General features: G+C 36.1%; 2 protein-coding genes across 5 annotated transcripts in view; both read right to left on the bottom strand.

Moving 5' to 3' along the window:
• Positions 1-11,214: 11,214 nt before the first annotated feature.
• Positions 11,215-26,497, bottom strand: part of dpyda (dihydropyrimidine dehydrogenase a) — a 384,430-nt gene continuing 369,147 nt past the window's right edge. For 3 of the 4 annotated variants that reach the window (XM_073940926.1, XM_073940928.1, XM_073940927.1), the window contains 3 exons: positions 16,581-16,727; positions 16,319-16,459; positions 11,215-11,588 (listed from right to left, as the gene is read on the bottom strand). In XM_073940926.1, the coding sequence (XP_073797027.1) occupies positions 11,427-11,588; positions 16,319-16,459; positions 16,581-16,727 (450 nt within the window). In that variant the 3' untranslated portion in view covers positions 11,215-11,426. Of the gene's footprint in view, positions 11,589-16,318; positions 16,460-16,580; positions 16,728-26,497 lie in introns of those variants that run through there. The other variant, XR_012399471.1, reaches the window with a different exon arrangement.
• On the bottom strand, positions 20,046-25,154 carry LOC141380737 (uncharacterized). The gene is made up of 2 exons (XM_073940932.1): positions 23,807-25,154; positions 20,046-23,725 (listed from the first exon to the last, which is right to left on the bottom strand). Exons 1-2 carry the CDS (start codon positions 24,252-24,254, stop codon positions 21,357-21,359), a joined length of 2,817 nt encoding a protein of 938 aa, XP_073797033.1. The 5' UTR covers positions 24,255-25,154; the 3' UTR covers positions 20,046-21,356.

Here is a 26,497-nt window from a genome sequence, read left to right as displayed (position 1 = left end):
TACTTGACAAAATCAAAACATGCCTTTGGGGAAACGTACTTACAGTACAAGCATGCTGACGTATTGCACAGGCTTTTTTAAAATGTTATAAATGTGAAGCAGTCTAGTGGATCATCATTTATATTCCACTCTGATTCCTGGCTCAGTTCCAGGTGTTAGACAATGGACTGAAATTAAAGCCAAAGCTAATGGGAAAACACACATGACAAAAACCTCACAGTTAGCCACGTTCAAGCTGCGTGACCCTCGCGCGCAACAGAGTGGATACAGCTGTGACCCAAACAGAAGAGCAATGTTTTTCTGAACATCATTAACATTAATGGACGTACAATCAATCAGAGAAGGTGTTAATCTCAAATTGCTTAATATTCCATTCACCTGAACACTTCAAACAATATTTGGACGACTGCCTGTGAATCCTGATAAGTTGGCCCCATTTTCAGTAGCCAGCAGAACACATCAAAGGGTTAGTTCGCTCAAAAGTAAAGCGCCGTCATCATTAAAATTGTGTAAGAAATTTGTTTTTGATTGGTTTGTTTGTGTTTAACAATTTCGTCTCTTCATTTAAAGTCTAGTCAAACAAAAGTTCATAAATAGGAACGTGATCAGAACTGTGTTCTTGTGTCTTGAAGATTTTTTATTCATTTGTTTAATAATGGGAGACAGAATATAGATATATAAGTCACATTAGTGATTGAACGAGCAAAAAAAGAATGCCACCTACAACAAATTGTAGTGTTACATATAACGGAAGCTGAAAAAAAAAAACACACTGTAAAAAACATTAAGTTGACTCAACCTAAAACTAAGTCAACTGGCTCCCTTTTTTAAACCAGTGAGCGTGCACAAAGAGCAATAAAACCACAATACCTCAACATATTTCGAAAGATTATGCACACATTGGCTAAATTCTCCAACAGTCAAACTAGAATGTAAGGCTAAAAAAGACTGACAGATAGCAGTGCGCAAGTAACACAGTAAACAATGTAAACAATGGGTCTCTGGAAGAAATGGTAACATACAAATGAATAACCATCCATAATTAAACACTCTTATGTCATTGGACTAAATATTCTCTATGGGATGTTGCTTTAAGGATTCTTACCTTTCAAAATAAACCCTATATAAATAAATTTCTTACCTTTTAAGGATTCCTACCTTTCAAAATAAACCGTGATGTACAACAATGCATGTGTATGTGTCTTGTTATTACGATTATACGTATGTACTCTATATCTAAACATGTTCTGTACAACTTAGAAAATTTTAGCAAATACATTGTTTAAGCTTCCCATTGAAAGACAACTAGCTGCATTGGCTGCCCGAGGGTTGTAGCTTTAGACTGACGTATATTTTGTCAAGATTACTTGTCTTCTTTTTGATGTAATCTATTTCTAAACATTTCTAAAAAAATTTGCGTCTACGTCCTGATACTGGCTAAGTATCAAAAATCTAAATTTAAACACAAAATTTACTTTCCCTTGCAGTCATTGGAGAAAATGTGTGTGAGTGGCAATGTGTGTGATAATAACATTAGATACAGTTAGGCTTATAAATATTTGGACATTGACACAGTTGTAACATTTTTGGTTCTATACACCAACACAATCAATTTGAAATGAAACGACCAATATGTGCTTTAACTGCAGACTGTCAGCTTTGATTTGAGGGTATTTACATGAACTGTGTAGGAATTACAACGGTTTGCTTATGTGCCTCCCACTTGTTAAGGGTCTAAGAGTAATCGGACAATTGCCTTCTAAGCTGTACCATGGTCAGGTGTGTGTTATTCCCTCATTATCCGAATTACAATGAGATTGTGTTGATGTTTAGTGCCAAAAATGTTAGAATTGTTTGTATTGTATGTATGTATGTATGTGTGTGTATGTATATATATATATATATATATATATATATATATATATATATATATATATATATATATATATATATATTTATATATATATATATTTATATATATATATATATATATATATATATATATATATATATATATTTATATATATATATATATATATATATATATATATATATATATATATATATATATATATATATAATAAACATTTACCAGTCTCAAAACAATGTTTATACTGCATGATTAATTTTTAATTAATTTGGACTTCATTTAATACCTCCTTATAATATGTTGTGAGGTGACAAAATGTTCACTGTAAAAAAACAACAACAAAAAGATATCCATAAAATCTGCGGTAAAAAAAAAAAAAAAAAAAACTGGCAGCTGGGATAACCAAAAATTTACCATTATTTATTGATTTATTTTTAAAGATTTATTTTTCGCCTTTATTGAGTGGATAGGACAGTATTTTAGACAGGAAACGAAGTGGGAGAGTGGGAGAGAGAGAGAAAGAGAAAGAGAGAGAGAGAGAGAGAGAGAGAGAGAGAGAGAGAGAGAGAGAGAGGGAGAAGGGAGGAATAGTAAATGTCCTCGAGCTGGTATTCGAACTCAGGACACCCTGAAGTGCTACTGCATCATACAGTATGCCAGCGCGCTAACCATTAGGCTTTTGCGCCCACAAAATTTCACCATTATTATTATGGAAGGGTTAGGCTTAGGTTAGGTGTTAGGGTTGAACCATAAATTTTAATATATTTATGGTAAATTACCTTATTTCAGGAATTTATAGTGTTAAAATTAAAGAAATAAAATTAGATGTAACAAAACACACATAAATATCTTTATAATAAAATAATAGGACAAACAGCTAAAACAAAAACATAGCAATGGCAACAAAAATCAGAGACAGTTATTCACTATATTACTTTTAACCAGCTAACAGATTTTTACCGTATTATTTTAAAGTGTTTTTAACCATTGAAATCAAGACCAGCCCTCAAATTTAATTAAAAATATGTTCACTTATATTTTTAAAATGATTAATTTTCCTATGGGTTTAGAACAACAATGATGGAAGCAGCATTTTTAGGGTGCACCAATCCTTTAATTAATCCATTTGTTTGTGACAAGCACAATTATGCAGTGGTTCAGTTTGCACTTTAACAAGCAGAGAGCACTACTTTTGTTTTTTTCTTTTCCAAATGTCTGGCTGCCGAATTGAGCATTAAGGCCAAATCGCTCGTCATCTGCGCAAAAGGAGACACGTCAGCACACCCCCGCTTGCCACCGCCGGCTTTAATACGCCACTGATGATCGTTTGCACTGGCCTCGAGTTCACACCACTGGTGCGAGATTGATGCCATGTTGATTTTTAATGATGTGCGCTACGACGCAAGTGGAGAAAGGGGGCCGCGCTGTGTATCCTGCGCCGCGACCATGCAAAATGTCATTCTAATTATCTCACCAGCAGCCAATGAGGAAGTAAACATTTACACTAACCTGTAACCCCTGAAGCCCAGACTCCGGGCCCGCTTTTCAGAGCTGAGGCCGATTTATTGGCAGACTCTGATCCACCCGGTGACTAATCAAACCAGCCGGCAGTCGCTCCATCTTTTCACTCGTCTGTAAACACAACACACACTATACCTGACATCTACATAACAAACATGAACTCTACTAGCAGCCTTGAAGGTGAATGTGTGTGAGACCTCAATTATTCCAGTTTCCTTCAAATGCTTTTTTTCTGCATTGCAGATTGACCCTATTAACCCCTAAATTAGGCTAATAATACAGTACAAAAGGACATTTGCTTGCAGAAGTGCTTGTCAAATAAGATTGACAACAAGTGTTTTTATTAAGTAAAACAACTGTGCAATTACAGATAAGGATGTGTTACTTGAAGCAGGCTTACAGATAAGGTGTGAATTATTAGGTCAAAATGGGCAAAAATAGTACATGTATATCATATTTATATCATATATATATAAATGTATATCATAGTACATGTATATCATATTTATATCATATATATATATATAAATATATATATATATATATATATATATATATATATATATATATATATATATATATATATATATATATATATATATGATATAAATATGATATATATGTACTATTTTTGCCCATTTTGACCTAATAATTCACACCTTATCTGTAAGCCACGAATTTGTACGAATTAGCAACAAAACTTACAAAACCTAAAAAACATTTCCTTGTGAGATCAGGCTGGTTTAAAATGTATTTATTTATATACATAAATATGCATATAAGCACTCAATTATACTTAAACATTCAAATACTTACATTACAAAATAATAGTTTACATCAAAATAAACACTGACATGTCTTCTGCGAAGGCATTCCTAAACTCAAACATTTTCTAATTGTAAGAAATAAAACCCACTCTGTAATCTATGGTGACAAAAACTGACCCTTCCTGTCAGTAGACAGTCAAGACATTTGTGATTTTAAAGAATTAAAAAAAGGTATTAAAATGAGTGTATTTTTAAACAAAAACTTTAACATTCAGAAAAAAATAATCATTATTGAAGTCATGCAATAAAAATGGTTTGTGGCCTGTGGCTTACAGTAATTTGACTCATTTTATATTATTGATCTGTCAGAAATCACAGAATGAGTCAGTTTTGCTATTTCATATGGTAATGTACAAAAATGAAAAACCGGCCTATTAAAAACACATAAATCCACTGATGTAAAGCCTAAAGAGACTTTACTGTCATTGCAGTGATACAAGCAATAACAACAGCAGCGATAAGAAATGTATAGAAATAGACAAAACAATAAACAATGATAAACCTGCAAAGAATTATACGATATATAATAATATGATATAATATAATAACTATATAATAATAAATAATACAGGCAAATAATTGTGCAGTGCATGTGTATGTAGCTGGTGTGAAAACAGAATTGTAAAGTATTGCACAAGTTAATAAAAAAACTTGAGTTTGTGTTAGCAGTAACATGGGGAAGAGGGGCAAACGCGAAAAGTCATAGAACATGTCCTATCATAGTTTAAAGCACAATGCACAGCAGCAAAGCAAGAAACTGAACGTAAACAACAACAACTCAGATTTGGTGCAGTTATGACGAAGTGAAACATCAGCCTGAGTAATTTACTTGAACAACCAAAAATATGTTTTCCAGATTAGTCGTCTTAAGTTACCTGAAAGTGTTGCACGCGATTCATCTTGTACTTTTTTTCCTCTTCTCGGCTTCAGACTGCTGTTGTCTTTTCCCGGGCATAGAGCTGCAACTTGCATCAATTATAATTATATGCTGCTAGCAGCCGCAAAGATAAGTGGACCGGACCACACCACAGCTATGTGCATAAAAGGTTGAATGATTTCTTATAAATGTATTTAACAACATATTATCAGTATATTTTATTTACACTCAGTTTATGCTAATATTGTTAAATAAATATTACTATATTTTTTTGAGCAACCAAGATGGTGCTCTACGCAGCCTGCTTACTCTGTGTATGTGGAGCGGCGGTACTGGTATGGACGGTACCGTATGGATACATGACAGTCTATAAAAATCTCCAGTAACACAGAAAAAAGTCACTAGATTGGTTGCTTTTTTGAAAATGTGAAAAACGTGTCGCTTTTTTTTCATTCATTCATTTTCTTGTCGGCTTAGTCCCTTTATTAATCTGGGGTTGCCACAGAGCAATGAACCGCCAACTTATCCAGCAAGTTTTTACGCAGCGGATGCCCTTCGAGCCGATCTCTGGGAAACATCCACACACACACACATTCACACACACACTCATACACTACAGACAATTTTAGCCTACACAATTCACCTGTACCGCATGTCTTTGGACTGTGGGGGAAACCGGAGCACCTGGAGGAAACCCAAGCGAAGGCAGGGAGAACATGCAAACTCCACACAGAAACACCTACTGAGCCGAGGTTCAAACCAGCGACCCAGCGACCTTCTTGCTGTGAGGCGACAGCACTACCTACTGCGCCACTGCCTCGCCTGTCGCTTTTTTGAAAATTTGTTGCTAAGGGGGATGTGAAAAGTCGCTAAGTTGACAACACTGTACCAAAGATAATACTTTTTAAAGATAATACATTTTAATATATTTAGATTAAAATGAAGTATTGGGAAAAAAAAGTTATAAAAATAATACATACTACAGAATTTTAACAAAACAATCTTTAATTTCTATTTAATATTTTCCCCTAGAATATTAATACACTACCTGACAAAAGTCCTCTTTGAATTCATCCTCTTTGGAGGATCCTTTTTATTCTTTGAATTCATCCTCAATGCCTCCTCTATCATCTTACCCCAGACAAGCTCAATAATGTTGATTTCTGGTGACTGGGCTGGCCATTTCCTGGAGCACCCTGACCTGCTTTCAGGAACTTTGATGTGGAGGCTGAAGTAGGAGAAGGAGCGCTACCCTGCTGAAGAATTTGCCTTTTCCTGTAGTTTGTAATGTAATGGGCAGCACAAATGTCTTGAAACTTCAGGCTGTTGATGTTGTCATCCACTCTGCAGATCTCTTGCACGCTCCCATACTAAATGTAACCCCAAACCATGATTTTTCCTTTACCAAACTTGACTGATTTTTGTGAGAATCTTGGGTTCATGCGGCTTCCAATAGGTCTTCTGCAGTATTTGTGATGATTGGGATGAAGCTCAACAGATGATTCATTGGAAAAATTGACCTTCTGTCACTTTCCCAAATAATTAACAAGAATTAATAATGTATTTATTTTTTATCTATTGCTCGGTGAGTATAAGCAATGTATTTTTGTGCATTTAAACAAAAGAGGTTTATTAAACATATATTTATTAAAATAATATTTTAGTCAACAAGCATATTTAGAAATTGAAATAGAAATTGAAAGATAATACAATTAAATTCAAGCTAAATATTCCAAAAATCTCAACTATTTTTATTTATTTTTTATTTTTTTTGCTTCTCTTGATTTTTCCACTTTTTAAAATTTGTATTTAATATATTTCTATAAAATTTTAATTTAGGTTTAGTAGTTTTTGGGCCTCATAAATTATTTTATTAGATAAGCTTCTGATTTGGCTTTAGTACTGACCAGTTTAATGAATAAGAATATAATGAATATACATATATGGTTTAGCTTCCTATTAAAAAAAATATGAATTTAAAGATAGATTTTGTGAGGGGTGTTGTTATATATATATGTCTTTCTTTTTCACGTCTACTGAAGAAAGTCCACATCTATCGTGTTGGATCGTAACACACAGTAAGTCAGGATCTTGTATGTGTGGTTTGGACAGGCTGTGCGTTTGTTGAGATAGAGGTGGTCAGACTTGACCTTTTGGGCCCAAGATGAATAACAGCTAGTCTTCATCTCTAATGTCTGGAAATAGTCACCGATGACCTTTACTAGAATTGTTCAGCATATTACTGGTCCACACCAGCTCTCAATGACCGTCCAGATGGCTAATACAATCCACATCCAACATATCTGTTATCAAGGCCAGAGGGAAATAAATACAATTAAGGTCAATTACTAATAAAAGTGGCAAACTAGGTTTACTTTCAGCTTCTGTTTTAATCAATACAGCACCAGGAAACAAACAGGAAAATAAAAGTATTTCAAATAATCAAACATCATTAAAAATTGATCGAATCATACATCACGTGTGATTGCAAGCCAAACTATATGCCGCTGAATAAAGAAATAGATAATAGGAAATATAATAATGAGGAAAAGTTTGACTTGAGATATTTTCGATCATGATATTTTTTTTCTAAATAAGCATATTTTAAACTAGGCACCTTTATTGTGATTACATTTATCCACTCATTGAGGTACGATCTGGGATATTTTTGATACATGTTATAGTTATATTCTTGCACAATTAAGCATTATTTTAATTAAGAGCTGATATTCTAAATATGGTTGTATATATAATAATATAATGTATAATTGTATAAATTTCCTTGGCTAAATTATGAGATATTTTTGACTGAGTTATTATTTTCTTTTTAATTAAAATAAATTAATGTGCGTGCACGTACAAATGTAGTTATTTATATCAAATTCAAAATAATCAGAGGTATTTTGGGTTTTAATGATATTTTCTTGTTAATTAAGAAGATTTTCTTGTGTTCAGTTTATTAATAATATACACTAACCGGCCACTTTATTAGGTACACCTTACTAGTACTGGCTTGGACCCCCTTTTACCTTCGAAACTGCCTTAATCCTTGGTGGCGTAGATTCAACAAGGTACTGGAAATATTCCCCAGAGATTTTGGTCCATGTTGACATGTAGCATCATGCAGTTGCTGCAGATTTGTCAACTGCACATCCATGATACGAATCTCCCATTCCACCACATCCCAAAGGTGCTGTATTTAATTGAGATTTGGTGATTGTGGAGGCCATTTGAGTACAGTGAACTCATTGTCATGTTCATGACACCAGTCTGAGATGATTTGCGATTTATGACATGTCGCTTTATCCTGCTGGAAGAGGCCACCAGAAAATCGACCGATCGACCGACAGCCCGTCCAACCGACCGACCAACCAACCAACCGACCGGCTGACCGACCTACCTATCTACCTACCATCAAAAGATCGACCTATCGACCAATTTATAATATATAGCAAACCTTTTTTTAATCATCATACGTTGTGGTAAAACAACACAGAGTGTGATTGCAATCCAAACCCTCCACCATTCAATTAAAATCCATTCATTTGCTGTTTTTTTTTCCATCAGCACCTCTTGTATGTGTGATTGCTTTCTGTTCTGGACGAGCTGGACGATCCATTACTGTGGCTCTTGTTAAAGGATACAGCGCTCACCATCTTCCCAAATCAGCATAAACCATCATTCCCAATCAAAATCAACACAGCTTTAATAGAAATGAACATAACCTTTCGGGAAGATTGTAAAAAGCACACTAATGCAAAACAAAACACTGTAAAGATGTAAAATGCTCACCATATATGATTTATTTATTTGTTAGCAAATTTTAAAGGATTGTTTTCTCAAATCATCAATTATGAAATATAATACAACAGATTTACTAATCAATAATAAATATATAAAAGTGTAACATTTCTAATAAATAATCCATGCAAGTTAATTGGCAGAATTTTTTTGTTTTGTTTTGGTGTCATGGTGGTGCAGTGGGTAGCACAATCGCCTCACTGCAAGAAGGTTTCTGGTTTAAGCCTCGACTGAGTCAGTTGGAGTTTGCATATTCTCCTCGGGTTTGCGTGGGTTTCCTCTGGGTGCTCTGGTTTCCCCCACAGTCCAAAGACATGCGGTACACCTGGGTAAGCTAAATTGTCCATAGTGTATGTGTGTAAATGAGAGTGTATGGGTATTTCCCAGTGATGGGTTGCAACTGTAAGGGCATCCGCTGCATAAAACATATGCTGGATATGTTGGCGGTTCATTCCGCTGTGGCGACCCCTGATTAATAAAGGGACTAAGCCGAAAAGAAAGTGAATGAATGAATGGTATCTTCAATGAAAGTCTCACCAATTGCTTCTGGGTTTGGAGAGATGGTCCTTCTGTTGACATCAACCTAAAGGCTTCCATAGCAACTGCATATTATCCCCCTTTCTAATTTAATATAAGGAGATGATGCGCAAAAGAAAGCCCCGCTCCATACTCAATATTTAGCTTAGTTGGAAGCCCATCGACATTCATTTTAAATAATCATAGTCTTTATTTAAGAGGTCACCACAGCGGAATGAATCACCAAATATTCCTGCATGTGTTTTACACAGTGGATGCCTTCCCAGCTCCAACCCAGTATTGGGAAACACCCATACACTATCATTCACAAACACTCATACACTACGTACAATTTAATTAATTCATTTCACCTATACTGCATGTCTTTGGACTGTGAGGGAAACCTGAGCACCTGGAGGAAACCCACACCAACACGAGGAAAACATGCAAACTCCACACAGAAATGCCAACTGGCCTAGCCGAGACTTGAACCAGCGATCTTTTTGCTGTAAGTTGACAGTGCTAACAACTGAGCCACCATGCCGCTGCCCATCGACATACAGAACTAAAAGTCTCAGCAACTTCTTGTTCACGTGCACTTTAAAACAGTATTGTCGATACTGACTAAACAGGCACATAACAGTTTTTTTTTTTTTGCCTGACCTGCATATGTAGGACTTTCAAAGATAGATATAATTTTTATAGATGATCATAGGTAATATAGACAATTTAGATTATAGATATAGATTATAGATAATATAGATAATTTTATCTAATTTAAAATGAATTATGCCATGGGATTTACAAACATTTGTGCTTCTCAATTTATGAATAATTGCGCCTTATGTTTTTTATCACCCAAGTAACGTTGGAATATACATTTTAACATACTACGCATTATAACATAGCTGTTCCATTTTTCAAAAGCTATTAAGAGCTTGAATTGGGACACAACAAGTGTGTCATAACAACAAATGTGTTCGAAATCAAGATTATTCCACTAAATACTGTTTTTTTTTTTCAACTCTTCTGAAAATGAAGGAGACCTAATATGCAAAAATCACTTTAGAAGAGGTTTAAACACAGTTGTGTGGTAACATTGTGTGAATATAATATAATATAATATAATATAATATAATATAATATAATATAATATAATATAATATAATATAATATAATACAATATAATATAATATAATATAATATTTGTTTCATAATCGCACTTCCTCTAGAGAAACATTTTGATTGACATTCTCCATTTGAATGTGTCATTAAAGGGGGAAAGCCCCACCCATTAGTGATGATCTCGCTCTCATTAGCATAGACAGCCCTAAGTGAGAAGCAGCCGTCCACCAGTAGAGTTTTTGCACCATGGCTGCCAAATAGATAATGTCAGCAGTTAAAAAACACTATAAATGTGGAGTTTTAGGCCCAAATGAACACCATAGCCTCCATTCCCTGCCTTCTTCTAAGCCACTTCTTTTGACAGTTTTAGTTTTTCACAGAGATAACATTAGTCCTGTTTTGGATCTGCCACTACGCTGATGCAAAGGCATTTGTAGCTCCACCCTCTTTAAAAAGAGCACAATCTCATTTGAATTTAAAGCAACAATCACTAAAACAGCGCAAATTGGAATAAAGCCTGAAAGGGACATTTTTAAAGAGTTATAAATAAATATTTGTGGGGTATTTTGAGCTGAAATTTCTTATACACACTTTAGGGACATCAGAGACTTATTTTACATCTTATAATGTAATGGCATAATAGGTCCCCTTTAAAACATCAATACTGCAGTTTCTAAAAATTTATATAAAAATTTAGTTAAAAGAGACAAAATAAATGATTTTTTTTTTAATTTAAAAGAAATGTCATCAGTAATTTTCAAAAAATTGGAACACATTTTACTTGTGAATCCAGGGAAATTGAGGACTGAGGACTTTTTTTGACTGTTTTTACAGACCCCTGGAGTAAATTGGATGCTGTGATAGACATTTTTCTCCGTTTTGTCAGCGTTCAGCACACAGGCTCTACAAGGCCTCTTTTGGGCACGTAAGGTGCTGTCCGGTCCACCATGCGGATGCAGTCGATGATAGGACAGACACTGAGGCAGAGGGTGCAGCCGGTACAGCTGTCCTGAACACTGGGCAGATGAGTGTCCGGGTCAAACACAATGGCCTGCCAAACACACAGACACATTACAACCATTATATCCTCACCAGAGGCGACAACCTGCTTCTGCTGGACGACACACCATACTGAAGCTGCAGCCGACGACAGACATGTGTGAAGCCTGTCAAGAATGTGTCACGCGAGTTGTATTTCACACCTTCGACAAACTCAAAATATAAATAATGGAAAAATAAAGTAATAAAAATAATGGCCTTCAAAAGGGGCATGGTTTTTATGGGGACATTGCTATCAATTTAATTAAACACTATATATATATATATATATATATATATATATATATATATATATATATATATATATATATATATATATATATATATATAATTATTATTATTTTTAAGTAAAATGAAGCACTATAATTTTGTTTTAATATTATTCTTTTAAAATATTATGAAGTAATTGTAAAGCATACCATAATATTTAAATTATGTGGCTTTGGTTCTTTAAAAAAATCCTAATACTATGACTTATTATTAGTAGTATTTATTATTTTACTGAGCAACTACATTATAATATAATATAATATAATATAATATAATATAATATAATATAATATAATATAATATAATATAATATAATATAATATAATAATAAAACAACATAAAATATACTGTTATACATTATTTAAATTGTATTTTACATTGTCATTAAATTTAAACTTGTTTAATAATAAAAACAACAACAACAACAACAAAAATAATATTAATAAATAACAATAAATGTAATATATATTTTACTGTAATAAATTGCAAAAGTACTATATTAAATGAAAATGTTGTTATTCAGAATTGTAATTACAATTTTTTATATCATTATTCAAGATCAAGATAATAAAATCCTTCAACCCAGGCTCTTTCTAAAAACGTACCCCATATACATTTTTGGAGAGTGCCAAATACTTCTTAGGAGGTAACTTTTTTTGCAGTTTTTGTTTTCACGAATCCACCAGAGGTCACTGTCTACTTTTTTAAAGATCTTATAATTCTTTCGCGAGTGCCATGTTGTCAGATTTTACCACATTCTCACCGTTATTTACTAGTTTATTTTTGTTGGCTTTTGTTTTTGTCTTACCTGATTTTGGATTCGTTATTCACCAGACTCGAACCTCGTCATCAAGGTCAACTCTTTTGCCGACATACACTGTGAGCCAATGGGCAAACTGGTAATAGCGGGAAAGCTGTCCATACGGACGTAAGCTGGTAAGCGCATAAAGAAAGGGCATCATGCCACCCCATAGCATTCATTTTAAAGAAGACATGCAGCCATAAATAATTCTGGCTACATAATTCCCGACCTCAAAAAATGTATACAGGGGTACATTTCAGAATGTTGAAATCCTCATAGTAAGAATTTGTGAAAAAAACGTGTTATGTTTGAATCCTGGCTTGTGGACCTTATCAATATTCTAATACTCACTTCATGACTAGCTACTTCCCTGTCATTAAAGACCCCCCACCCCCCCCCCCCCCCCCCCAAAAAAAAAAAAAAAAGAAAAAGAAAAAGAAGAAATTAAATAAAAACAAGAAAAGTCATTTCCTTCAATTTTTAATTTAAATTTTACTATATATCATAGAGAAACATGCATAAACTGTAGCAGAGTAAGAAACTCCCGTCAATCTAAACATTCCACTTCACTGTTCAAACAATCAGTAAAATCTTGTGTTTATATGACAGGAAGATTACACATTATTTTGGCAGGTGAAATCGAGTACGGGCCTCTTTTCAAACATAACCGGATTGCTGCTCGCGCGACTGAGTGCTGTTTTGTATTGCTTGATGGGCCACCTATTTGATCGTGACACATTATGTTGATGAATGCTCCGTTATATTAGAAAGCATTAATAATGTGTAATTCCTCTTAGAGATCCACTCACAGACAATGAGCGTCACGGTGAACAATTACTGCTTTGATAAAACCCGCACTCTACTTCATCAATACCCTTATGATAAATTGCAAGGGACATTTATTTAACAGGAGAGGGTGAGATGAATACTTTAATAAAACTGTCACAGCCGTCCCGCTTGCCTCACTTTTGCAGGCTGAAGCACAAGGGGACATTGCCGTTTTCAGAGGTAATATTCATTAGAGGCTCTAAAGAGGAAATCAGGCATGCTAATGAGCCGTCTTTAGCATGCCAGTAAGAGGCGCCATAGTAGCACTCATTTATTTAATGTTTTTTTTGCCACTTTTTGTTTCAGGATAGACAATAGTGTACAATTTAGCTGTTTGCTTTAGCTAAAAACAGAAGCACATTTTGAGTTAGCAAAGGCTATTTGTTTTTTTAAAATGAGTCAGGATTGTTACACAGAATGCTAAGCATGTTTGTACTGTTTCCGTTTAAGTACAAACTCCTTTTGTTAGCGAGCTACTAAGCAAGTTTATTATGTTGGAAAAGACAAACATATATATGCTATGCCAGTCCAGTATTTACTGAAGCGAATTGCGATTTAGCAGAGGCACATTTTTACAGTGAGCTTGGGTTGCTAGACATACAGAATGCTAAGCATGTTCGCTAACCATTCGGCTAAATTTTTTTGCACCTTCTGTGGAATATTTTCAGTGCTCTTGCTAAAGTAAAAGCTCTTTTTGTTAGCTATAGCTAACTAACTGCTACACTGTAAAAAAAATCGTTTAAAAAAGGTCAAATGACTGGCAGCTATGGCTGCCAAACAAAAACCATAAAATTACGGTAAAATGTCTTTGTTAAAATAAAGTGCAAAAAATAATAAATCTACAGATATTTTCATTAAAATGTTTACAGAAAAACACTGTTATTTTACAGACTTTTCCTAGATTATTACGATCAAATCCATTCAATAAAGGTATACACTAAGAGTTTTACAAAGAAACACTGTTGTTATACAGACTTCTCCTAGATTAATATGATCAAACATCATCAATAAAGTGCCTGCTCTAAAAGTTCAAGAGAAAACAATGTTATTTAAAAGAATTTTCCCTAAATCATTACGATTAAACACCTTTAATAACATGCCAAGACATGCTCATGATCGCAATTTAACAGTTTTATTTTGGATCAAAAAATTTTGGGAAAAAACAACAAACGAGATACAACTGATTAAAATTCTCACAACTTTAATATTACAGTTGTTACATTTTATAAAATAGTGTTTATGTGAAACATGTAGAGGTTTAAGTTTTATGGAATGATTCAGTTACAGATCTTAAATGAAATGGAACTGTAACATGAAGGGGACGCTGACAAAAGAGTGCAGATCTAAAGGCAAGCAACAGTCAACACAGGGGCAAACAGATGTAACATTTTGCAGGGAATCCGGAATCATGGTCAAATAACAGGCAAATGGTCAGTCCCGGCAGCAAACAACGTAAACAATTAACAAACAAAGCAAGGCAAAAGAAGAGAAACGCCTCATAATGTTCAAAGTAGCAGTATAACAAGACTAAGCAATTGGTGCGTGCGTCTGTGCTGCTTTTAAAGTGCATTTAATCAGTTCATAACGATCCTCCGACTGTGTGTGTGCAATCGGCGGAATCTGAAACAGGTGTATGTGAGCACTCTTAGTGTGTTACTTTATTAAATGGATTTGATCGTAATAATCTAGGAAAAGTCTGTAAAATAACAGTGTTTCTCTGTAAACTTTTTTTTATGAAAATATCTGTAGATTTATTATTTTTTGCACATTTTTTCAACAAAGAAATTTTACCGTAATTTTATAGTTTTTGTTTGGCAGCCGTAGCTGCCAGTCATTTGACCTTTTTTTAATGATTTTTTTATTTTTTTTTACAGAGCAAGTAATTACAATTTATTACTTTAATTTTACGTAATTTTAACTGTACTTAAAAAACAGGAAAAAACTGTAAATAATATGTACATTTTTTTGTAAAAAAACAGACAAATTTCTGTAATTTGTCTTTACTTATATAGTACATAAAATAACAGTCAAGCCGTTAATTTACAGATTATGTTTGTAGTTTTTACAAACTTTTGAATATAATTTAAAATAACAGAAAAAATACTATATAAATTATACTGTAATTTCCCTGTATAAAAAACACAAATGTCAGTAATTTGTCTTTAATAATAAAGTACCTAAAATGAAAGTCAAACGGTTAATTTAGAGAGATTGGTTGTCATTTTACTACGTTTTGAATATAATGTGAAATGAAAAAAAATTACTGTAAAAATGTAAGGATATTTTCTGTAAAATTAGTTTTTTTTTTTACAGTGTATACTATATGTTGGAAAACTTAAAAATTATGTATGTAATGTTAAAAATGTATTAGTTTCAAAACCAAGCACTATTGTGAATGTTTCAGGTGGTAACATATTTGTGCAAAAATATGTATACTTTAATTTGCGTCAAAATGAATAAAAGTTATAGATGTTTTACTGCTACTAGTGTTCATTTCAACTAAAAACTGATTCACACTGTAAGTTAGCAAAGACAAGTTTTTCCTTTTAGCCTAGTTTGATGTTTTTTTTTTAAAACTCATACAGAATGCTAAGCATGTATGCTAACTGCTAGACCACATTTTATTGCCTAGCAGTTTCCCCGTTCTAGCACAAACCTCTCTCTGTTAGCTAGAGAGGGGAAACTGCTAGCTGCGGTGAGCTGGACATGTTATTTTCTGACTTATAACTCTACTATCTAAAGTGTCTGAGCTCTGGAGAGTCCAGCAGCTGTAATTTAGCAGCCGGAGGCCATTCGCTCAGGGTTTGTGTGGGCAAACGCACCTGATATCCAGCGTCGTTACAGGTCATGTAACACTTCCCACAGTTAATGCACATCTCCGGATCGATCAACGCCTGCACTTGCTCCTGAATGTTGAGCTCCTGATAAGCACCGATGTGTTTCAGGGCTTTGCCGATCATATCCTGAGCAGGAAAGCACAAACATATGGTAAGTTCAGACTAAAGGTCAAAGGCCTTGAAGAGCAAATTCAGTTCTGAGCTTCAGTAATAAAACTAGCCAGTGCATAACTGAAGCAAAACCCACTTTAACTTTTGGTGCAGGAGCCTTGAGAGTATAGACTCTTGTTTTGTCTAATGAAACAGGATTGTTGCTGTAGTTTTTCAATTTCTTTTTGTGGTTCGCAATCACCTCCTTCTTTTCCTGCAGGTACGGGCCAAAACTGGGCAGACACTATTGGGGAAACAAGAAACAAACACATATGTATATTAGATGACAAGTATAATTAAAATAAAAATAAATAAATAAGAGGGGCGTCACGGTGGTGCAGTGGGTAACACGATCGCCTCACAGCAAGAAGGTCGCTGATTCGAGCCTCGGCTGGGTCAGTTGGCATTTCTGTGTAGTGTTTGCATGTTCTCCCTGTGTTGGCGTGGCGTGTTTCCTCCGGGTGCTTCGGTTTACCCCACAAGTCAGAAGACATGAGCTATAGGTGAATTAGGTAAGCTAAATTGGCCATAGTGTATGTGTGTGAATGAGTGTGTATGGACGTATCCCAGTGATGGGTTGCAGCTGGAAGGGCACCCGCTGCGTAAAACATGCTGGATAAGTTCGGGGTACATTTTGCTGTGGCGACCCCTAAATAATAAAGGGACTGAGCCAAAAATAAAGTAAATGAATGAATGAAAAAAAAAAGAATATAACCGTTAAACCATCACATTTAGTTAATTATTTAATGGTAAAACCTTATTTGAATTTTATATCTTTCTATTCTTAAAGATGTTGGGTGACCACACGTGTAGTTTATTAAATATGTTTAATAAAACTGGTTTTGTTTAACTGAAATAAACACATTGTTTATATGCAATTATATTTATATTTATAAAAAGTAAGCATATAAATCATAAATTATCAAAAAAGTCTAAAAATGTTATAAAAACCCAATGAAAATGACAAAACCACAAATAAATAAATAAATAAATAAATGAATAAAAATAATAATAAAAATAAATAAATAAATAAATAAATAAATAAATAAAGCAGAAGAACCAAATTGTCTAATGGAATGGAAATATGAAAGTATTCAAAATGTTAATACATACTAAAGTAAAATGACCTGATCAATATAACATGAGCTTAGTTAAAGATAATTAAATGTATTATTATATAAGTCATATATTATTTAACATTTTAAAATCAGTTTAACTTAATACCATTGACTTGTAAAGTGAATGTAATTCACCTTAAATGATTTTTATGTTGTTTAAAGTATTTTTTAAAGTATTATAAAGTTTATTAGTAGCTATATATATAAAAATACAACTCCACTAAAGGGGTCCTATCACACACTCGGCACACTAATAATAACAACAGGCATGATTTTCAGACTATAGCAACTGCAATTTTCATGTTTTGCGCAACGTTGTTAAAATAGCAAATCCATTTGCGCCACTTTGAGGTCTCTTGGGTGTGCTGGTCTAAAAATAGGTGTGTTACTGCACATTGTTGGTGCATTGTTATTTTGAGGAACTGAAATAGATCATGCCATTGACCAACTAAAAGCTCATCTAAAGTCCAGCGCAAAGCACGTTAGTCCAAACGCTTAAACATTGCTTAATACACACAGCATGTAAAGTGATACACAAATATTTTTACAAAAAAATAAATAAATAAAAAAAAGGATTATAATGTTACAAAAAATTTAATAAATATATAAACCACTGCCTCCATGCCTTCACCTCGGGGGGATTTTTTCAGTTTATTCATGACAGTTTGCATTTGTATAATGTTGTTATTATTAACAGTATTACAGTATTATATGCATATTTATATTTGTTTGAATAAAAACAAGTTTAGATTGTCTGTAGTTTAGAGTGTCGTGTTTTGGAGACGTTTGCATCACTGTTAGGGGCATTAGAATAGAAAATGTGTTTGGATAACTCAGATAGAACTGAGCACAATTCTTGTTGTTCATGTATTTGTTTGTTGAAAATTAGAACTGAATTTAGAAATAATTTTGAAACAAATCTTTGCGCTTAACAAATTAAATTAAATATTTAGGTTAATGGATGACTTCAGTGGAGTGCGTATAACAACATTTTCTTATCCACGAAAGTAAAGGAGTAAAGAGTAAAAGTAAAGAAAAAGTAAAGAGGCCAAATGGAGGAGACTCATTCTTTATCCTAGCGCTGCAGATGGTCTGTTTAACTGTTATCTCGCTAGTGAAGCGTTCAGTTTTTTCACTGTCAAAGTCTGCCATGTAAATAGCCAATGCGCCATGGCATAATGCAACTGACTCTTAAAGGGAATGAGATATTAGACTCTGATTGGTTTAATAATAATAATAATAATAATAATAATAATAATAATAATAATAATAATAATAGTAATAATAATAATTCATTTTATTTGTAAATGGTGCCTTTCTAGACACCCAAGGTTGCCTTACAATAAGCATCAACAGCCATCCCAGAACAAATTAAAACAATTAATAAAAAAAAGACCAAACAAGCATTCTAAATGCCTGTAAGTAGCTGCAGGCATAAACACATCGCAAACATAAAATAACATGAAAAAAAAAAAAAAACATGAAAAAAATTTTTTTAATGGAAGCCTGTTAAAAAAGATGGGTATTTAGACGAGATTTAAAAGTGTGAAGACTATCACTGCTCCTTAGATCCAGGGGTAGTGAGTTCCATAGCCGAGGAGCCATAGAGCTAATAGACCTGCTTTTGATTGTGCTTAATCGATGCGAGGTGGTACCACAGAGAAAGAGTTGGCAGATCTAAGAGTGCATGAAGAGGCATAAATATGGAGAAGTTCTGTCAGATATTGAGGAGCAAGATTATGAAGTGCCTTGAAAGTTAGAAGTAAAATTTTAAAATCAATATGAAACTTTACCGGAAGCCAGAGAAGCTAATAGAGAAGTGGTGTGACATAATGCACATTCTGCTCAAAACACCCCCATAACTCATTAAGAGAATAAGCACAACCGTGTTAGACCATGTACCATGGCATAGAGCATATTTAAATAGCAAAAGTTGATTCAGGGGCGAGGCAGTGGCGCAGTAAGTAGTGCTGTCGCCTCACAGCAAGAAGGTCGCTGGGTCGTTGGTTCGAACCTCGGCTCAGTTGGCGTTTCTGTGTGGAGTTTGCATGTTCTCCCTACCTTTGCTTGGGTTTCCTCCGTTTGCTCCGGTTTCCCCCACAGTCCAAAGACATGCGGTAAAGGTGAATTGGGTAGGCTAAATTGTTCGTAGTGTATGTGTGTGAATGTGTGTGTGGATGTTTCCCAGAGATGGGTTGGGGCTGGAAGGGCATCCGCTGCATAAAAGCTTGCTGGATAATTTGGCGGTTCATACCACTGTGGCGACCCCGGATTAATAAAGGGACTAAGCCGACAAGAAAATGAATGAATGAATGAAAAGTTGATTCAGATACGCCCTTAATGATTTTGCTCCCAGCACTTTAGACTTTGCGCCTAGACCGTTAAAATAAAACCCTAGGAATTCCAACGTAACAACAACTAATTTTTATTTTATTTTTCACATGTTCTAGTATTCATTCTTCAAAAAGCAGCTGTCTTACACGACTTGCTGATTTACTTCAGTTATCTTCGAGGTAGCCAATTACATTTTCGGTTGTCCTCAATTAGTCTGAATTGTGAAAAAGCGCGCTCTCCTTTCATGCCGTGCCATGTGTTCTCCTTTAAGATGCTCTCACCAAGGAGACCCGTATTTACGCTTACTAGTGATTACTGATTCACTGGGCTTCAGATGGCATGTGTGCCAAAGCATCAGCGCCGCGGCCCTCATTAGAGCATCACAGAAGTACATCGCAAGAAAACAAAGGCATTAAACACACACGCACACACACACACATGCACTGCTCCCTTCAGACGAGTGGCTACTCCTTTTCATCCTTGAAAATTAATGAGATCCTTCTGTCAACACACTGAGTTTAATCTGCTCTGGGTTTGGCTGAGGTGAGACTACAGGTTTGTGCCGTTTAATGTTAAAAGAAAGAAAACTTATTGGCAAGCACGCGCGATCGATATTACATCCGCGGCCCCCGAAGCGGCGTCGCAATCGCTTGTGCATAAAAAGTGAAATGAAAACTGATGTAGGTCACGCTGGATGATTTCTGAGAGATTATTGTCCTCGGTTTAGCACTTTTGTATCTTTTTTGAAGGCCCTGTACTGTAAAATCATGCAATATATTTGCAAAAATATTCATTTGCCGTTCAGGCTTAAGACATTACCGTGTCGGCAAATGGGGGATTGTAGGATTGTTGCTGTTGTTGATGGATTCGGGCTGGAAACATGAGCTCGGCCACTTCACACACTCTCTCTCTCTCTCTCTCTCTCTCTCAGAGAAACCTGGATGCTTTCGCTATAGTTTGATTTTTCAAGGCTATTCTCACACATGCTTGAAAAAACAGGTCTTTTTTGGTAGGCAGTTGTTGATTGGTTATTTATTCTTTTGTTGGTTTATGGAGGATGTCTATACATTTTGGTGTTAGTGGATGTATAAAGTTCAGTTTAGACTATGGTGGATGTTCATGGAGTTATCTTTTGGTGAATGCTGGAATATTTAATGCTGTAAAATAAATGGTGAGATGCTATAATTTAGGCATTCGAGTACATTTACATTTACATTTAGTCATTTAGCAGACGCTTTTATCCAAAGCGACTTACAAATGAGGACAAGGAAGCAATTTACACAACCAAGAGCAACAATGAATAAGTACTAAAGGCAAGTTTCAGGTCTGTAAAGTCTAAGAAGGGAAGTGTTAGTAGTTTTTTTTTTTTTTTTTTTTTTTTTTTGTACAATTAGTGTGATATTCAAAGAGGCAATTGCAGCTTAGGAAGTGAAGTGGAGACTAAATAGTTGAGTTTTTAGTCGTTTCTTGAAAATAGCGAGTGACTCTGCTGTTCTGATGCAGTTAGGGAGTTCATTCCACCAACTGGGCAGATTGAGCGTAAGCGTTCGCGAAAGTGATTTTTTCCCTCTTTGGGATGGAACCACGAGGCGACGTTCATTCACAGAACGCAAGTTTCTGGAGGGCACATAGATCTGCAGAAGTGAGTGCAGATAAGAAGGTGCTAGGCCAGAAGTCACTTTGTAGGCAAACATCAGAGTTTTGAATTTGATGCGAGCAGCAACTGGCAGCCAGTGCAAACGGACTAGCAGTGGAGTGACATGTGCTCGTTTAGGTTCATTGAAGACAACTCGTGCTGCTGCATTCTGGAGCAGTTGAAGAGGCTTGATAGAGTTAGCTGGAAGCCCAGCTAGTAGAGAGTTGCAGTAATCCAGTTTGGAGAGAACAAGAGCTTGAACAAGGAGTTGAGCTGCATGTTCAGATAAGAAGGGTCGGATCTTTCTGATGTTATAGAGTGCAAATCTGCACGATCGAGCAGTTCTAGAAATGTGGTCAGAGAAGTTTAGTTGGTCATCAATCGTTACTCCAAGGCTTTTCACCATTTTGGATGCAGTAATGGTTGCCCCATCCATCTGGATTGAAAAGTTATGGTGTAGAGTCGGGTTGGCAGAAACTACAAGCATTTCCGTTTTTGCGAGGTTCAGCTGAAGATGATGATCTTTCATCCAGTGTGAAATATCCAACAGGCAGGCTGAGATACGAGCTGGAACCGAGGGATCATCAGGATGAAAAGAGAGGTATAGCTGGGTGTCATCAGCATAGCAGTGGTAGGAGAATCCATGTCTCTGGATGACTGGTCCTAGAGATGATGTGTAGATGGAGAAGAGAAGTGGCCCAAGAACAGAGCCTTGAGGTACCCCAGTGTTTAGATGCTGTAGGTTGGACACCTCTCCCCTCCAAGACACCCTGAATGACCTGTCAGAGAGGTAAGATCTAAACCATTGTATAACAGTGCCCGCAACGCCCAGTGACTCAAGCGTAGATAGCAGGATCTGGTGGTTGACAGTGTCAAAAGCAGCTGACAAGTCCAGCAAAATGAGGACTGATGATTTAGAGTCTGCTTTAGCCAGTCTGAGATCCTCCACGACCGAGAGCAGGGCAGTCTCAGTTGAGTGGCCTTTCTTAAAGCCGGATTGCTTGTTGTCCATGAGATTGTTTTGAGTAAGAAAGTCCAGAACTTGATTGAACACTACTTTCTCCAGAATCTTGGCCATGAATGGAAGCAGGGATACTGGTCTGTAGTTTTCAAGTAGCGTATGGTCCAGGTTGGGTTTCTTTAGCAGTGGGGTTACCCTAGCCTGCTTAAATGTAGTGGGGAATAAACCAGAGTCAAGAGATGTGTTAATTATGTGAGTCAGTGTTGGTATGACTGCAGGAGAGATGGCTTGCAAGAGATGAGAGGGAATGGGATCGAGTGGACAGGTGGTTGCATGGCTAGATAGCACAAGTTTGGACACCTCAGACTCAGAGAGCTGAGAAAAGGAGGTGAGTGTGTGTGGTGTTGGTGTTGTATCTTGCGTGTTTGTTGTAGGTGCAGCAAATTGAGCACTGATTTTTGCAGTTTTGGTGCAGAAGAATGTAGCAAAGTCATCAGTAGTAAGTGTGGAGGATGCGGGTGGAGGAGGAGGATAGAGGAGGGAGGAAAATGTTTTAAAAAGTAGGCGAGGATTAGTGGCATTGTTGATTTTCAGACGGTAATACGTCTGCTTTGCAGAAGTAACCTCAGCTGAGAAAGAGGACAGAAGAGTTTGGTATGTTAAGAGGTGTGCAGGATTTTTAGTTTTCCGCCAAATTCTCTCTGCAGCCCGAAGTTTTGAGCGATGCTCACGGAGAGCATCCGAGAGCCAGGGTGCAGGAGGACTGGCACGGGCTGGCCTGGATGCAAGAGGACATAATCGGTCTAGACATGATGCTAGTGTGGAGCAGAGTGTATTAGTGGCACTGTTCGAATCAAGTGCAGTGAGTTTGCGAGATGGAGGAAGAGAGTCTGAAACAATGGTGGATAGTCTATTGGGTGAGAGAGATCGTAGGTTTCTGCGAAAGGTAACCAGTGTTGGAGTGTGTGGCGGCTCAGGAGTAATGTGGATGTTGAGAGACAGAAGGAAATGATCAGATATTTGTAGTGGAGTTACTATTGTTTGATCAGTGAAGCAGTGTCGTGTGTAAATAAGGTCTAGCTGATTACCTGATTTGTGGGTAGCAGAAGTAGGTGCTCTTTTTAGGTCAAAAGAGGCAAGCAGAGTCTGAAAGTCTGCAGCTTGCGGTTTGTCAACGTAAATGTTGAAGTCACCTAGCACCAATAAGGGAGTGGCAAAATTAGAAAAAGATGAGAGAAGAACATCCAGTTCATCTAGGAAGTGACCTAATTTACCTGGTGGGCGGTAGATGACAACCACATTTATGTAGAAGGGGTGGATAATGGTGACTGCATGGAATTCAAAGGAGCTGATTGTTGGCAGGGACGGTATCAGAGTAAATTTCCATTCTTTGGAAATTAGTAGTCCAGTCCCACCCCCTCTCCCTGTCTGACGAGGAGTGTGGGAAAAAGAGAAATTAGCAGAAAGAGTAGCATGTGTAGCAGTGTCCTCCGGCCTCAACCAGGTCTCAGTTAGAGCCATGAGATTATAGTCAGAATATGTAGCTATGGAGGTAATAAAATCAGCCTTGTTAACAGCTGATTGACAATTCCAGAGGCCCACGGAGAGAGAGAGTTGTGAAATAGTAGATACATGTATTGAACGAAGGTTGTGAGGATTACGCCTGCAGCGTACCTCCCGTGTTTTGCGAGTGTTAGTAACAACAGGAATTAGAAAACACATAATAAAAGTGCACTGACAACAAAAAAAAAATAAGTGTAAAGTAAAACAACAAAGTAAAGTACTCAAGTGCTTTGTCGGTGTCTTTGCTCGGTGGAGTCGCGCAGGTAGAGTCGATGGTCTTTACCCTCGTCGGTCTTCACACGAGGCTGCCGCGACCGCTGCCGCGGTGAACTAGTTGTTTATATAACCCCTAAAGCACTAGCTGATTGAATTCAGCTGGACACGCCTCGAGAGTCAAAACAAGGGCCGAAACTGAGGCGGACGACGCGAACCGCGTCTGCGTTCGCTACACAAGCTCTTATAGTAACCAAGGAAACAGTGGCTAAACAACTTCTAGTATTATACACAACTGAAAGCAAGTTTAAATGTCCTACAACTTTACACAAACAGCTGGAAACAAGTCCTCAAACCATACACAACAACTGAAACAAATCTTAAATGTACTTACAGGCTGCTGTTCTAGATGCTGCTAAAGTGCTTCTCCTGCCGACTAATGCTACCGTGCTCACTATATAGTGGTTACCTGGCGTTTGGACACGCCTCCCGAGTCAAAACAAGGGCCGAAACTGAGGCGGACGACGCGAACCGCGTCTGCGTTCGCTACACAAGCTCTTATAGTAACCAAGGAAACAGTGGCTAAACAACTTCTAGTATTATACACAACTGAAAGCAAGTTTAAATGTCCTACAACTTTACACAAACAGCTGGAAACAAGTCCTCAAACCATACACAACAACTGAAACAAATCTTAAATGTACTTACAGGCTGCTGTTCTAGATGCTGCTAAAGTGCTTCTCCTGCCGACTAATGCTACCGTGCTCACTATATAGTGGTTACCTGGCGTTTGGACACGCCTCCCGAGTCAAAACAAGGGCCGAAACTGAGGCGGACGACGCGAACCGCGTCTGCGTTCGCTACACAAGCTCTTATAGTAACCAAGGAAACAGTGGCTAAACAACTTCTAGTATTATACACAACTGAAAGCAAGTTTAAATGTCCTACAACTTTACACAAACAGCTGGAAACAAGTCCTCAAACCATACACAACAACTGAAACAAATCTTAAATGTACTTACAGGCTGCTGTTCTAGATGCTGCTAAAGTGCTTCTCCTGCCGACTAATGCTACCGTGCTCACTATATAGTGGTTACCTGGCGTTTGGACACGCCTCCCGAGTCAAAACAAGGGCCGAAACTGAGGCGGACGACGCGAACCGCGTCTGCGTTCGCTACACAAGCTCTTATAGTAACCAAGGAAACAGTGGCTAAACAACTTCTAGTATTATACACAACTGAAAGCAAGTTTAAATGTCCTACAACTTTACACAAACAGCTGGAAACAAGTCCTCAAACCATACACAACAACTGAAACAAATCTTAAATGTACTTACAGGCTGCTGTTCTAGATGCTGCTAAAGTGCTTCTCCTGCCGACTAATGCTACCGTGCTCACTATATAGTGGTTACCTGGCGTTTGGACACGCCTCCCGAGTCAAAACAAGGGCCGAAACTGAGGCGGACGACGCGAACCGCGTCTGCGTTCGCTACACAAGCTCTTATAGTAACCAAGGAAACAGTGGCTAAACAACTTCTAGTATTATACACAACTGAAAGCAAGTTTAAATGTCCTACAACTTTACACAAACAGCTGGAAACAAGTCCTCAAACCATACACAACAACTGAAACAAATCTTAAATGTACTTACAGGCTGCTGTTCTAGATGCTGCTAAAGTGCTTCTCCTAAATATTTAGGAGAAGCACTTTTTTATTAAATGTTAATGATGATGATGATGATGATGTAAATGTTCAAATTTTACTGGAGAAAATATTAAATAGCTACCACTGACTGAGCTTTTATAATAAATAAATAAATAAATTAATAAATTAATTAAATAAATAAAAAATAAAAATAAATAAACTGATTAAAAATAAAATAAAATAATAATAATAATAATAATAAAAATAGCTCAGTGTTAGCGGGTGAAAAAAAGCTCAGTTTAGACTGGATGTTCATGGAGTTATCTTTTGGTGAATGCTGGGATATTTAATGCTCTAAAATAAATGGTGTGATGCTGCAATTTAGGTATTTGTGTATTGCCAAATGTTGATGATGATGATATAAATGTTACATTTTTACTGGAGAAAATATTAAACAGCTGCCACTGACTGAGTTTGTATAAAAAAATATATATATTTATTTATTTATTTATTTATTTATTTATTTATTTATTTATTTATTTATTT

The sequence above is a fragment of the Danio rerio genome, chromosome 24, assembly GCF_049306965.1.
Source record: "Danio rerio strain Tuebingen ecotype United States chromosome 24, GRCz12tu, whole genome shotgun sequence".
In the NCBI taxonomy this organism is placed as follows: domain Eukaryota; kingdom Metazoa; phylum Chordata; class Actinopteri; order Cypriniformes; family Danionidae; genus Danio; species Danio rerio.
The sequence above is the reverse complement of the archived record's forward strand: the minus strand, read 5'-3'. Positions and strand labels throughout refer to the sequence as shown.

What these genes read in the sequence shown, in the direction of transcription:
- LOC141380737 (XM_073940932.1), bottom strand. Translation starts at nt 24,254, where the DNA reads ATGTGTTTTCTAATTCCTGTTGTTACTAACACTCGCAAAACACGGGAG. An exon ending in TGTCATCTACCGCCCACCAG is followed by an intron (nt 23,726 to 23,806) that starts GTAAATTAGGTC and finishes TATTGGTGCTAG; the next exon opens with GTGACTTCAACATTTACGTT.